Genomic DNA, 13234 nt, shown 5'->3' on the forward strand with positions numbered 1-13234 from the left:
GATCCTGTTTTGTATCTTATGCCTTATGTTGGCCTCGTGCTCACCAAGAGTCAGCTACACACTTCTGTTCACTGTTCCAGTCTTTTCACTGTTCCAGTCTTTTCACTGTTCCAGTCTTTTCACTGTTCCAGTCTTTTCACTGTTCCAGTCTTTTCACTGTTCCAGTCTTTTCACTGTTCCAGTCTTTTCACTGTTCCAGTCTTTTCACTGTTCCAGTCTGGGATGGTACTGGGTGATAAAGGGAACATTCCTTCAGGGTTGGTTCTTGGAGATGGTGGGAGGATTCGGGGTATGGGGGAAATGGCATGGGAGATCTGTTTGCGGATAAGATCTGGGGGCTAGTGCCTGTTTGTGAAGCATATTGAGCAAGGGAGTTTTTGTCACTAAAGATACACCATCCCTGGGTAGCCAGGCTTTATGGGAGAGACTTTTTGGTGTGAAAGGAATGACACCAACTTTTCTGAACTGTGCAGACGGGAGTTATCTTTATAGTACATTCTCTGCTCCTGTAATTATCCCAGCATCAACCTACGGTAACATACTGTCCCCACACCATCTGCCTTACAGTTTCCACCCCTCTGTCCTACCATCTCCTCCCCATTCTTACCTCCCATCTATTTGCAACCCTCTGGTAATGCAGCTGCCTGTCTTCCCCTGCTCCTCTTCTTTTTTGCTCAATTTTTTTCCCCACCTCCCTGCCCCACAACTTCCTGATGCTGCACCTGTTGGCATTCTAGTCCCTGCATGTTCCACCAGACAGTGTTTGTCTCTGTCCCCACCTGTACGCCATACCTTTCTCTTCCATGCACCCTCCAGTTTGCTGCTTGCATCCTACATGATGTTGCATTCCGACCTGAGATGCTGGAGTTGGTGATCGTGTGTGCGTGAGGTGTGCTTGCTTGTGTATGCGAATGGTGTGTGTCTCTCTCTCTTACTGATGAAAGCTCTATGTAAGCTGTAAGCTTTATGTAAGTGGCTTTTAATTGTGCTTGTCTGCAACTAGACATGTCTTCATTATGGTAAGTAGCAATGTGTCTTTTTCCTACACTGTTGATATTACTTCCTGGAATTTCCATTGTTTGATTGTTGTTATGGAGTTGCTATTTAGAAACTTATGAACATTAACACTGAAATTGGAAGTTCTTCCATCTTGCATGAAGTACATTTTGCTGCACTTGTAAAGGCACATCTAGCAGAACACACAGTGTGTTCTGTAGGAAAACATGGTAAGTTACTCCACTGAGTCTGAGTGGGAGAACATGAGGTCCTCTCATACATTTGCCTACAAATGTGACCCCAACCTTGACAGAAAATCTTTCTTAATAACATGATTGCACAATTTCATGGTTATTCTTGATAGCCTGTACATGCCGATTTGCACAATTTCAAGGCGATTCTTGATAGCCTGTACGTGCCGATTGTGAAAATTTACAATATGATCACACTGGAACAAAGCCTCATCAGTGGATGACACATTTGCATTAAAGTGAGAGTTGATGCATTGCTGAATGAACCATTTGCAGAAGTGTACCTGTGTGGGAAAATCAGTTGTTGATAGTGCCTGCGCTCGCTGTTCATGGTACAGGTACAACAGGTTCTCATATAGTACTCTCCAGTCATGGTATCAGCATTTCCTGTTGCAGCTAATTGTCTTACATTGACACTGGGGCTATTGTCAACTAAGTGACGAAGTTTTCCCTCCAGTTGAGGTGTCCTCATCCTTCAAGGCCTCCCCCAGTTGCAAGTGGCAGGCTTAAATGTCCCATGCTCCCAAAGTCAACGGTTAGTTGCTTCAAATGTCCTCCTGTCAGGTCACTGTCATTCTGGAAATTTCTCCCGATACAAACATTAAGTATCATGGCTATTACCACCTGCTAATCTATACTGCAAATCAGCATCTGCCAACTCTGCATTTGATTACAGTTCAATTGCACTGTACCAGAAACCAAGTCAGTGATAAACACGAAACAGTTGATGCTACATGCTCGATGCAAGTGAGTAGAGCAGTGCGGTTAGCTGCATGACAACATGAACAATGAAGTGCGTCACGTGTAAAAATAATGTTTGTTCCATTGGAATAACAAACACTGGTGGTGAAACTAATAATTACAACTTACTGTACATTCTAACAAAAAATAACCAAGAGATATTTTGAACATTTCATGTAAGAAAATGTTTCGTGTAATGCTGGTATATTCTGTTTCTGCATGTTTCCCAGGATTAATGTGATTATGAGAACAAGTAGAGAATGAGCAGTATCATCAAAATAAAGCATTTATGGACCCATGTCCATGTAACACACTTAATTCTTCTGTATGTGAGGAATGTTTCCTGAAAGTTTGGCCATATATTTGTGTTACACCCTATATAATGGTTTTAGCTTTCCACTCTATTGCTTATTTAGTACATTAAAGTTATGTGTGCCACAGGGAACAGGGATCTTGGGTTGAACACCCAGATTGCGAGGCACACAGGGCTGTGTTTAGGTGGACTTGTATTACCATAGCTGCTCATGGGACCAAGATGGGCCCCAAAAAATCTTTTCCTCCTCCCAGTGGAATGGGTAGACTGCTTGGAGGTACCAACACACAATCGCAAAAGAGGCCTCGTATGACAAGCCCTACAGATTCTGGAGCTGTTAAAAGTAGTTTGGTATTTGGTAACAGAATGCATGCTGCAGGACAGAAGGTATTATTGATAGGGAAACCCTTGGAAAGTCTCGCCGTTTTACCTTCCAAAGGGTTTAGAGGGCATCGCAGGGACATTAAAATCAATCAAGTGATTATGAAGTGGGAAACTATTGGACAAAACTTCTGATTCCCAGCAAGCAATGACCTGCAGAAAGTCAAATGCCTTGGAGAGTATGGCACGGTAACTGAGCTCCACACCAAAGGTTCGCAGGATAGCTTCTGTAAAGTTTGGAGGGTAGGAGACGAGATACTGGCAGAAGTAAAGCTGTGAGTACCGGGCGTGAGTCGTGCTTCGGAAGCTCAGATGGTAGAGCACCTGCCCGCGAAAGGCAAAGGTCCCGAGTTTGAGTCTCAGTCGGGCACACAGTTTTAATCTGCCAGGAAGTTTCATATCAGCGCACACTCCGCTGCAGAGTGAAAATCTCATTCTGGAAACATCCCCCAGGCTGTGGCTAAGCCATGTCTCCGCAGTATCCTTTCTTTCAGGAGTGCTAGTTCTGCAAGGTTCGGAGGAGAGCTTCTGTAAAGTTTGGAAGGTAGGAGACGAGATACTGGTAGAAGTAAAGCTGTGAGTACCGGGCGTGAGTCGTGCTTCAGTAGCTCAGATGGTAGAGCACCTGCCCGCGAAAGGCAAAGGTCCCGAGTTCGAGTCTTGGTTGGGCACACAGTTTTAATCTGCCAGGAAGCTTCATATCAGCGCACACTCCGCTGCAGAGTGAAAATCTCATTTTCGAGCTCCACACCACTTTGAATTATAGCAAAGATGTTGTGATATGCAAAGATCTGGTGGACATACCCAAAGAAAAACTGAAAGTTGAGTGAGCCCAAGAAGGAATAGTCGATGTGCAGAATATCACAAAGAGAGTGGATGGCAGTCTTGTCAAATCCAACTCCTTAATCCTGATATTCAGCAGCATGAAACTTCCATAGCACATTAGAGCAGGTTTCCTTTGCCTCAGCAAGTGGTCTTATCTCCCCAACCCAATGCACTGTTTAAAATGGCAATGCTTTGAGCCTACTATTCTCAAGGAGGAGTCACTTCTTCACCTCCCTTAAAGTGTGTGAATTGCTTTGGTGCTCATCCAGCCTGTAGTTGGGACTACAGCTTGTGTCTTGAAGAATGAAAGGTACAAGAGCTTAAGACTATAAAGCACATCCCGTATAATGAAACAAAAAAGGTGTATAAAGCTGTGCTGCCCTGAACGTTTGCCAAATCCTCTACTTCAGTTAAACAACGAGTACAGAAAGCCAGTGCTGCTACACAAACAGAGGTTGCTAGTATCAATACTAGTACCAGCATTTGTATATGCACTTGTGCTGCTTCAGGCATTTAAAAGCTTGCCCTTCCTCTCCCATTCAGAAAAGTCTATAGTTGCTGACCTTGTGGGACTCCCTGCCCCCTCCAAAGATCAAGTCTTGTCCACTGTCAGCACTGCCACTACCACTTCCAGAGTTGTGGCTCTGAAGCTGCCCCAAACAAACAAAAAATCAATGTCAAAGACAAAGAGTATCCCACTGGCAGATATGGGAAGTACACAGTCAGACTGATGTCAGTGTCATCCTCTCTGATGTCTCTCTCAAATCTTCTTCACAGGTGATGGACTTTCATGTCTGACTGGGGCATTCATCTCGCTCCAAGACTGAGCCTCTATCCATTGCAGGCTCCCCTCCCCAACAAAAAGTCAGGATGGAAGTGCTACCCCTTTGGTAGGTGGCTCCTGTACTACAGTGGAACATTAATGAGTTCAGGACACATGGAGGAAATGAAACTCCTAGCACAGGAATGTCCCCTGTGCTTGTGTTTGCAGGAAATGGATTTTAAAGTTTTGATGCCCCTGTACTGTAGGGCTATACATTCTACCGCCAGGATAACCTGATAGGGGAAAAGGCCAATGGTGGAGTCACTGTGTATGCCAATAACGCACACAACCCCTCTTCTCTCCCCCTGGTGACTGACATCCAAGCAGTTGCCATTGAAATTCTTCTGTGTCAGAGGATCACAGTTTGCTCAGTGTATCTACTCTGAAAGATGCAATAGACTCTGAGACTCTCACAAATCTTCTGGAACAACTCCCCTGCCATTTCTCCTAGTGGGAGACTGCAGTGCCCATCATGTATTGTGGGGCTGAACCTCTACTTGCCTTCAGGGTCAGGTTTTGGGGAGCCTCATAACATCTCATGAACTGTGCATCCTCAACACAGGTACTCCCACTCTTTTCTTTGTTACTACTGGGTCATTTCCAGCTATCGACCTTTCTTTCTGCTTTCCAGCCCTTGTGGATCCTGTTCAGTGGAAAGTTATGGACAACTTCATTCCTGTGACCATTTCCCCCTCCGCATTCAACTGCTGGATTTAGCATTACTTGAACAGAAGCCACCAAAATGGATGACCTGCAGGACTAACTGAATGCTGTTCAGCCAGCTGGCTGTGTTTGAACACCATGATGGCATCCAGGGATGGGTGGACAACTTCACACGAGTGATCTATCATGCTGGTGACTTACCCATTGCAAAGACATCTGGTTACCTTAGGAGGCAACCCGTACCTTGGTCGACTGGTGAGCGCCACTCAGCAACCTGGGCCAGGCATGTGGCTCTTTGATGATTCAAGTACTGCCCAAAGGCAGCCCACTTGACAGCATTTTGGGTCGCAAAGCCAAGGCTCAACAGGTAGTTAAGGAGAGCAAGAAAAGGTCATGGCAAGCATTCCTAATTTTCATCAACTATTCCACTTGTTCTACAAAAGTACAGGAAGCCATCAGAAAGATATCTAGTTAACACAGTTGTTAACCATGGTTGATAACCAATAGTAGCAGAAGTGAAACAGGGATGTCTCCATAAAGCACCAGGAGACATTGGTCAGATGCTGGCAAGCATTTTGCAAAAACTACTGCCAATACCAGCCAGGATCTGGCATTTCGTCGCTACCGCGTGACTGTAGAGAGGGGCAAGTTTGACTTCAGATCCCAAAATTCTGTCTCTTACAACTACCCTTTCTCCATGTGGGAGCTGGAATTGGCACTGTCTGAGATTCGTGATACTGCACCTGAACATGACCAAATCCAGTACTGCATGCATCAGGAGTGCCAAAAGAAATACTCCTCGTATGTTTTAATTTGATAGGGCAGGCAGGTCACTTCCCCAACTCGAGGAGAGAGGCAATTCTGATACCTCTCCTCAAACTAGGAGAAGACTGTGCACGTCCCAGTAGTTGCCAGAGTATTGCCATGATGAGCTGTGTAGGAAAGACCTTGCAGCGAATGGTTAACTGTTGTCTGGTCTGCTTGTTAGAGACCAGGAAACTCCTTAGCCACTCTCAAAGTGGATTCCAGAAGTATCAGTCCACCGTCAATAATGTAACCCTGCTAGAGGCAGCTATTCAGCAGGCTTTCTTACATAAGTATCACTGTATTGGTATATTCTTTCTTTGATATCAGTAAGGTTTACGATACTACTTGTGTTCTCGTGCAAACGGCATCAGTGAAACTCTTGTGGCCACCTTCCCATTTTCATACAGTCTTTCCTGTCTAAATGGTTAAATTTTACGTCCTGAGTTGGTGACACTGTCAGTTTAATTTGAGCAGGAGAATGGCATCCCTCAAGGCAATGTTTGAAGTGCGACCCTCTTTGCCATAGCCATAAACAGTATCCCATCTACTGTAAGGATTATTGTACAAAACTTCTTATTTCTGGACGAACTGTCTTGCATATGAGGGATATCATTCCACATTTTAAAGACTCAAGTGACATTTCTGGGCCTCATTTGTGACTCCAACCTGTTGTTGTTACCACACCTGAGAGACCTGAAAGCCAGAAGACACTGAATGTCTTAAAGTGTTGTGGCAACAGGTCTTGGGCAGCAGACAGGGCACATCAGCTTCAGTTTTATAAGGCTATTGTGTATTAAACTATAGGTGCACAGTGTGTGGGTTGGTGAGGCCCTCCCTCCTGAAGATCATAGATAGTATCCACAATGCGGGGATTAGGATGGCCATAGGTGCTTACAGAGCCAGCCCCACACGCATTTCTGTGCTGTGGCTGGGGAACCACCACTCACCATCTGGCGGCAGCTCCTCATGCCTTGCAGCTCCGGCTCCACCTGCATATCTTACTGTTGCTCGTCTGCTTAAGGAATGCCTTTTCTCCAATCATCCACAAGCAACAAGTCCATTTGGGATCCGCGTACAGCATGTGCTGGAATCTGTTGGTGTGGAGCATGTACAACCCCAAAGCCAGGGTTTTAACTGTCTGCCAACCTGATACTGCAGAGGCCCTGAGTAATTTTAGATTTGTTGCAGTACAGCAGAGACTGCACTCTTGCATATGTTTTTAATACATTACATTTTGGCATTTTAATTGAGCACTACAGCTCTACAGCTGTCTTTACAGATGGGACAAAACAGGGGCCTCTGTTGGTTGCTCTGTTGTTTTCCCTGATCTTGTCTTCAGGGTCTGATTGCCTCGGGACTTTACTGTCTTCGACACAGAACTGTATTTGATCTTGTGGGAACTGGAGCAAATGATACATCCTTAGAGTGCTAAATTCCTTGTCTGTTGAGATTCTCTGATTACCCTTCATTCTCTGCAACATTTGTACCTAACAGAGAAAGTAGTCCAGAATATCCAAGATGCCCTTCTCCAACTACAAAGGCTGGGAAAGAGGATGGTGTCTTTCTGCTTGCTACCAGAGCGCATGGGTATTGCAGGAAATGAAAGGGTGGATGTAGCAGCCAAGGAGGCATGTAGTGAACCTCAGTCATTTCAGTGTGCTACCCCGTGCATGCCATCACCTCGCTGTTGAGGTGTAGAGTTATGAATTAATGGAAGACAAGTGGCTTGAAATGATTAAACAATAAGCTGCATCTAGTAAAGCCCACTATGCATCCATGATGTACCTCCTTTCACCCAAATGAGGTCTTCCTTATTCATCTTCGCATAGGCAACAGTCCTCTGATGCATGGCTTCTTGCTCCATTGCGACAACCTTACAATATGTGGTGCTTGTTGCATTGAGATCACGGTGCGCCACAAGACTGTGTTTTAGTTTTGGACAAGAGGGGAGCAGCAGATTTACCAGCAGATCTGCCCTCTGTTTTAAGTGACATTAAAACAAATGTGGTTAGAATTTTAAGGTTTTGTGATCTGTCCAACTTGCAGTAATTGTGTGGGTTAATGAGAGTGAGGTGGGAGTGAGTGAATGAGTGTCATTTTATAGGTGTTCTCCTTACTGTGTGACAACAATTTTAGTCATTTTACCCAAATTCATTTCTTTTAATATGTGTAAGGCCACTGATAACCTTGGTGTTGAGTGCCCATAAACTCTAAAACACACACACACACACACACACACACACACACACACACGCGCGCGCACGCACACACACCTCTTCATCCCTCTTCCTTTCTTTTAACCTTTCTGCCAGAAGCCAGAGGAAGTAGCCACTACTGGCTCCACAAGCTAGTGTGTGTGTGTGTGTGTGTGTGTGTGTGTGTGTGTGTGTGTGTGTGTGTGTGTGAAAATGTTGTGGAACAAAAACAAAATTTCTATCAACTTTGACTCTATATGGAATTGTTGTGTGCACACGCTGTGCAATACAGCAAACAGTCGCAATCCCTAAGATTCTCTTTATTATTCTTGCATATCTAGATTTTAGCTAAAAATAGCCATCTTCAGTTCATTTGAGTGAGATATAATTCAACAAACACCTATCAATACATGTCACCATATGACTTTATTGGTGTACAGGCAGGAGGAAGTTCAGTGCCTGTACACCAATAAATTTGTATGATGACATGTACTGCCGGGAGTTTGTTGGATTATAACTCAGTGAAATGTATTGAATATGGCTATTTATAGCTGGTATCTGGATATACAAGAAAAATAAAAAAATCGATGAGATTTTGACTGGTTGCTGTATTCCTATCCTTCCTTATAATGAAGAAATTTAATGAAAATTTTACCAAAAGATGATGTTGTAAATGTCGTAAGGTAAATGAGGGTGGCTACAAATGACAGATGAATCACAATCCTACGGCTATGGTTTGAGTTGCACATTATGCCATCCATACTGTTCATTGTGCATGACTGCACCAGTTTGGCAGTAAACAGTTGTGACACTGTTAGTAAGTTAAGCCCATCCACCACGCCAAGGTCGTACCACATTGGATGGGATAAGTCAGTTTTTAACTGTTTGGAGGTTAAAACCAGCAAAAAAGTAAAATGACATTGGTTTATGATTGTCATGAGACTTGACATAAAATGTGTTCAATATGCTATCCAGCGTTTTCTGCCCCAAGTTGAAATTGAGAAACATGTTCCAGAACAGATTGGAGTGTCTCGAGGATCACGTTCAGAATCTCTTCCAGAGTGGGTGTCTTCAATTCAGCTATGTTGGAAACTGGAGCACTGAACACATTATCTTTCAGGTAACCCCAAAGCCACAATCACAGATTAAGATCAGGTAATCCGGATGGCTAGACTATAAGGAAATGATGGCTCGATAAATCTGGCATTTCCAAAATGCCTCTGCAGCAATTATTTCACTGGCTGTGCAATCTGCAAATTGCCATTTTGCATAAAAATGAGACTACCCACATCACATGTCCGTGCTGTTGAAGGATTGGAATGATGTTGGCGGGCAAACAACTGTTGTAGTATTTACTAGTGACGGTACAAGCAACAGGACCCGAGGGACTTGTCTCCTTGAAAAAATACAGCATTGCAATAAATGATGCTGTCAACCTACACCTCACAGTCACCTATGCAGAATGAAGTGGTAATGGTTGATGTGTGTGCTGATTTTCTGTTGCCCATATTTTTCAGTCCTTCTTATTGACATTTCATTGGAGATAGAAATGGGCTTCATCTGTTCACAGAATGTTCTATGGCCATTCATTGTCCACTTCCATACAAGCAACAAATTCAAGAGCAAACATTTGTCTTGCTTTTTTTTTTATACCCTTGGTACCCAGAACTTCTGAAGAGCTGCTGGCATGCAGTCACCGTTCCTGTAAAAACAGCTGTACAGCAGTGTACAGTCCTTCACAGAGACAGTCATATTGGGTGTCTTAGACACAAACGGAGGAACAGCCATGTGCTGCGCGTCTGGTGTGCGTATTCTGATGCAAAGCACCATCTGTTGGTCAAATTTTTGTTAATTTTTTTTTTGTTCCATTATGTTTCCCTCTGCATCAATAATATGCATCCAAATTTGACATCATTATGAGCAGTGGTTCTCTTTCTGTAGCATTCGAAACTGCAGCTTTAATTGTTGATGCTCTGTGTAAAACAGGATGGTTTTGCCAAATGGGAACAAACTGCAGATCCCTGAGAGGATAAGGAACAAAAAGGGTCGTATGGACATTTGGTCAGAGGTATGTTCCAAGGGAGGTACACCCTCTCGAAGTTGGAGGTAAAAAATCTTTGGTAGTGTAGATTTCAGTGATTATAAGTACACATGTGAACATACGAGGATAGTGGGAATGTTCTGTGTGTATTAACGTTTTAGCTCCACACTCAGACACGCATGGTGCCTGTGCCACAGAGGCAAGTCAATAGGTAATAAGATCTGCATGTATTGTAAGTGATACCATAGTGGTAGTGATCATGATCAACATTACTGCCCTCTTAAGAATGTGGAGATAAAATATTAGTACTGATGAAACATTCCCTCTTCTGTGATATGTTCTTGTGTGTACTTTCAGTCGTTGAAACCTATACTGTCAAAGATCTTTTATTTTCACCTTCAAGTGGGTTTTTCTCTTTTGGAATACATCTCTGGCTGTATGTCCCTATGACCTGTTTTACTCCTTATCCTCTTAGGGATCATTTCCAGCAATTCATCCCAATTTAGCAAAGTCACCTTGTATGTAGCTATGCATAGAGTGGGAGTGTGATAATAAGCTGTGCTTGTGATCAGAAAGGGCTGTTGTTCAATCCTGATCCAGACAGACAGATTTCAGGTTATCGTGGTTGTCCGATATGAACATTTGACCATAGGAAGCTTCTTTCTCTGAACTTACTCAAACTGAGACACTCTTTCTCTTTTTTTACTTCACTAACCTTAAGATGTTGAACACTTTTGTAAGTGAATTGTTTCTGTGTTCTTTCATGATCAAGTGATAGCATTTGTTGTTCCATCCAAGTTATCCATTGAATATACTTGGATGGTTTTTAATAAAATCCTGTTGTTTTTCAAAACCTAATACCCCAAAAAGGTTTTATTCAAGTTTTTGATACTGCCCATGGGAACCTTCCGTCTTTTATTAACTTAATTGCTTTGTTTTTATATTAAAAAAAATGACAATTAGATTTCTACAAAGTACCTCCTAGTTAATATTAACTCAGTCTGGATTTTATGGATTAATCCATTCAAGGTTAAAGTGCTTAACAATGACCTTGTATATTTATGATTGTGTGAACTTTATGGTACCGTACATTGATTCATTATATTCTTGTCAGGTCTGCAGCTGGATCCTAGTCATTTTGACACAGTATTTCAGCAGTCCATCTGGCCACCATCTTCACTTGAAATTTCATTTTGCTGAATCACCTGACAAGAATATTCAAATGTTCAAATGTGTGTGAATTCCTAAGGGACAAAAAATGCTGAGGTCATCGGTCCCTAGACACACACACCGTGACATGGCATCTCAAACTGCGGGGCTGCTCTGCGCGGCGACAAGAATATAATTTGTGTGTTTTTTATGTACTGTTTTATAACTCTGTTGTTTCAGCATTTGAATTGAAAAGTAAGCCTGAAACTTTCATTAACACTTTCATTAAAATAAATCTTTTGTAATGGGCTTTTTCAGGCAAACGCCTTGTGTACAAGGACAAACTCATTAAGAAGGGATTGAAGAATAGACTCAACAAGAAAAGAAAGAAAGAAGAGAATACCCTCAAGAAGAAGTTGTTAAAGAGGAACTTGAACAAAGCTGTCCTTAAGAATGAAGTGGGGAGTACATCAAAGCCAGTAAAACAAATTTATAATGAAGAAGGAAAGCTTGTTTTTAATAAATTCGATTTCTCAGAGTCTGCATCAGCACCTGCCGCTGTTTCTAAGAAGGCTAAAGAGCCAAAAGACCCGAGGAAAATACTACACAAACTAGAGAAACAGAATGAGAAGCTTAAACATTTGGAATCAGAAGGTGAGACTGAAAAGGCAAAAGTTATAAAAGAAAGGACAGCTTGGAAAACAGCACTGCAAAAAGCTGAAGGAGTCAAGGTCAAAGATGATCCAAACTTACTCAGAAAGTCAGTGCGTAAAGAACTTGAGAAAAAGCGCAAGAGCAAAAAGAAGTGGGATGCAAGAAATGAGAAAATGAAACAGCAACAGCAAGAAAAACAGAATAAGAGAATGGAAAATATCCAAGCAAGGAAGAAACAAAACAAACTTACAAAACTGAAAAAAGCTGCAAAGAAAGGAAGAATTATTCCAGGATTTTGAAAGTTATCTGTACTGGTAAATTGGTTCTGTATTGTTGTTATCAGATATGTGTGACAAGGTTTGTGACAATAAGTTTTGTACATAATCACAGAGATTATCACAATGAGTACAATCTGAAGTTAGTGATAGCTCAGAGTTGCACAGGTAATTGAAGTCTGTAGACTCTCACTTTTTAATCTTTTTTGCTATTTTTATGTGATACAGAATTGTAGAAAATATTTAAAGCTGTTGACTTAAGATGTATCTAAGTTATTTTGTAAAATATATAAGTTGGTAGTACATTTTTAGAATGTGCAGTAAAACATCCCAAAAAGTTTTACATGTTCATGATTTAGTTTGTTTTTCTTGATAATGATTATCACAGCATTTTTTATAAACATGACATTTTTTTTAATGATTGAAAAGTAAATGTGTGGTACAGTATGAAGATGAAAAAATAAAATTATTTTTCAGTTAAGAATAATTATTTAAAAAATGTTATTTTCTCTCTCTCTCTCTCTCTCTCTCTCCACTTTAGTGAGGTGGAATTCTCCTTGGAACTGTGTCAGGGAAATCAAACCTTAGTTATTCTACAAGGCACAGCATGCTATTTATGTGATAAAGAGAGAACAGATGTCTTTCACGTCTTGCAAGAAAGTACCTCACTCTGGAGGATTAAAAATTTGAGAACTATAATTGGAAGTGGTTGTGGTCAGTATGCTGTAGCACTAGAAAAACACAATACTCTTTAACTTCTGTGAATGTTCCATAAGTTGTAAATACATCGTTGATATTGACTCTGCTGAACTACGAAATAAATGGGAAATGGAAGGTGTAACAGAAGTCAAAGTATGAGGAGGAATGTGGGTAGTGAACTGTAAAATACTGATGTCTTCATCATGGGGAAAAAAATGAAGAAGAAGGAAGAGAAAGAAAAAAACTGTTTTAATGTAATCTGATGCAGTGCTGTAAGTGCCACAGATGTGGTCACAATGTATTGGGCTGTAATGACAAGGCAACATACAGGAAATGTGCCCAAGAAGCAGTGTCATTGTGTTCAATTCCAGGTTCTCTGTAAACTGCTCAGGTAATCACCTTCCTTGGAGCTGTATTTGCC

General features: G+C 41.9%; 1 protein-coding gene across 1 annotated transcript in view; it reads left to right on the top strand.

The window, feature by feature from the left end:
- Nucleotides 1–12601, top strand: part of LOC126475360 (surfeit locus protein 6 homolog) — an 80415-nt gene extending 67814 nt beyond the window's left edge. Inside the window, exon 4 of the mRNA XM_050103175.1 lies at nucleotides 11504–12601. Within this exon, the coding sequence (XP_049959132.1) occupies nucleotides 11504–12138 (635 nt within the window). The 3' untranslated portion in view covers nucleotides 12139–12601. The remainder of the gene's footprint in view (nucleotides 1–11503) is intronic.
- The last annotated feature ends 633 nt before the right edge of the window (nucleotides 12602–13234 follow it).

This window comes from Schistocerca serialis, chromosome 4 (genome assembly GCF_023864345.2).
Source record: "Schistocerca serialis cubense isolate TAMUIC-IGC-003099 chromosome 4, iqSchSeri2.2, whole genome shotgun sequence".
Taxonomy (NCBI): Eukaryota; Metazoa; Arthropoda; class Insecta; order Orthoptera; family Acrididae; genus Schistocerca; species Schistocerca serialis.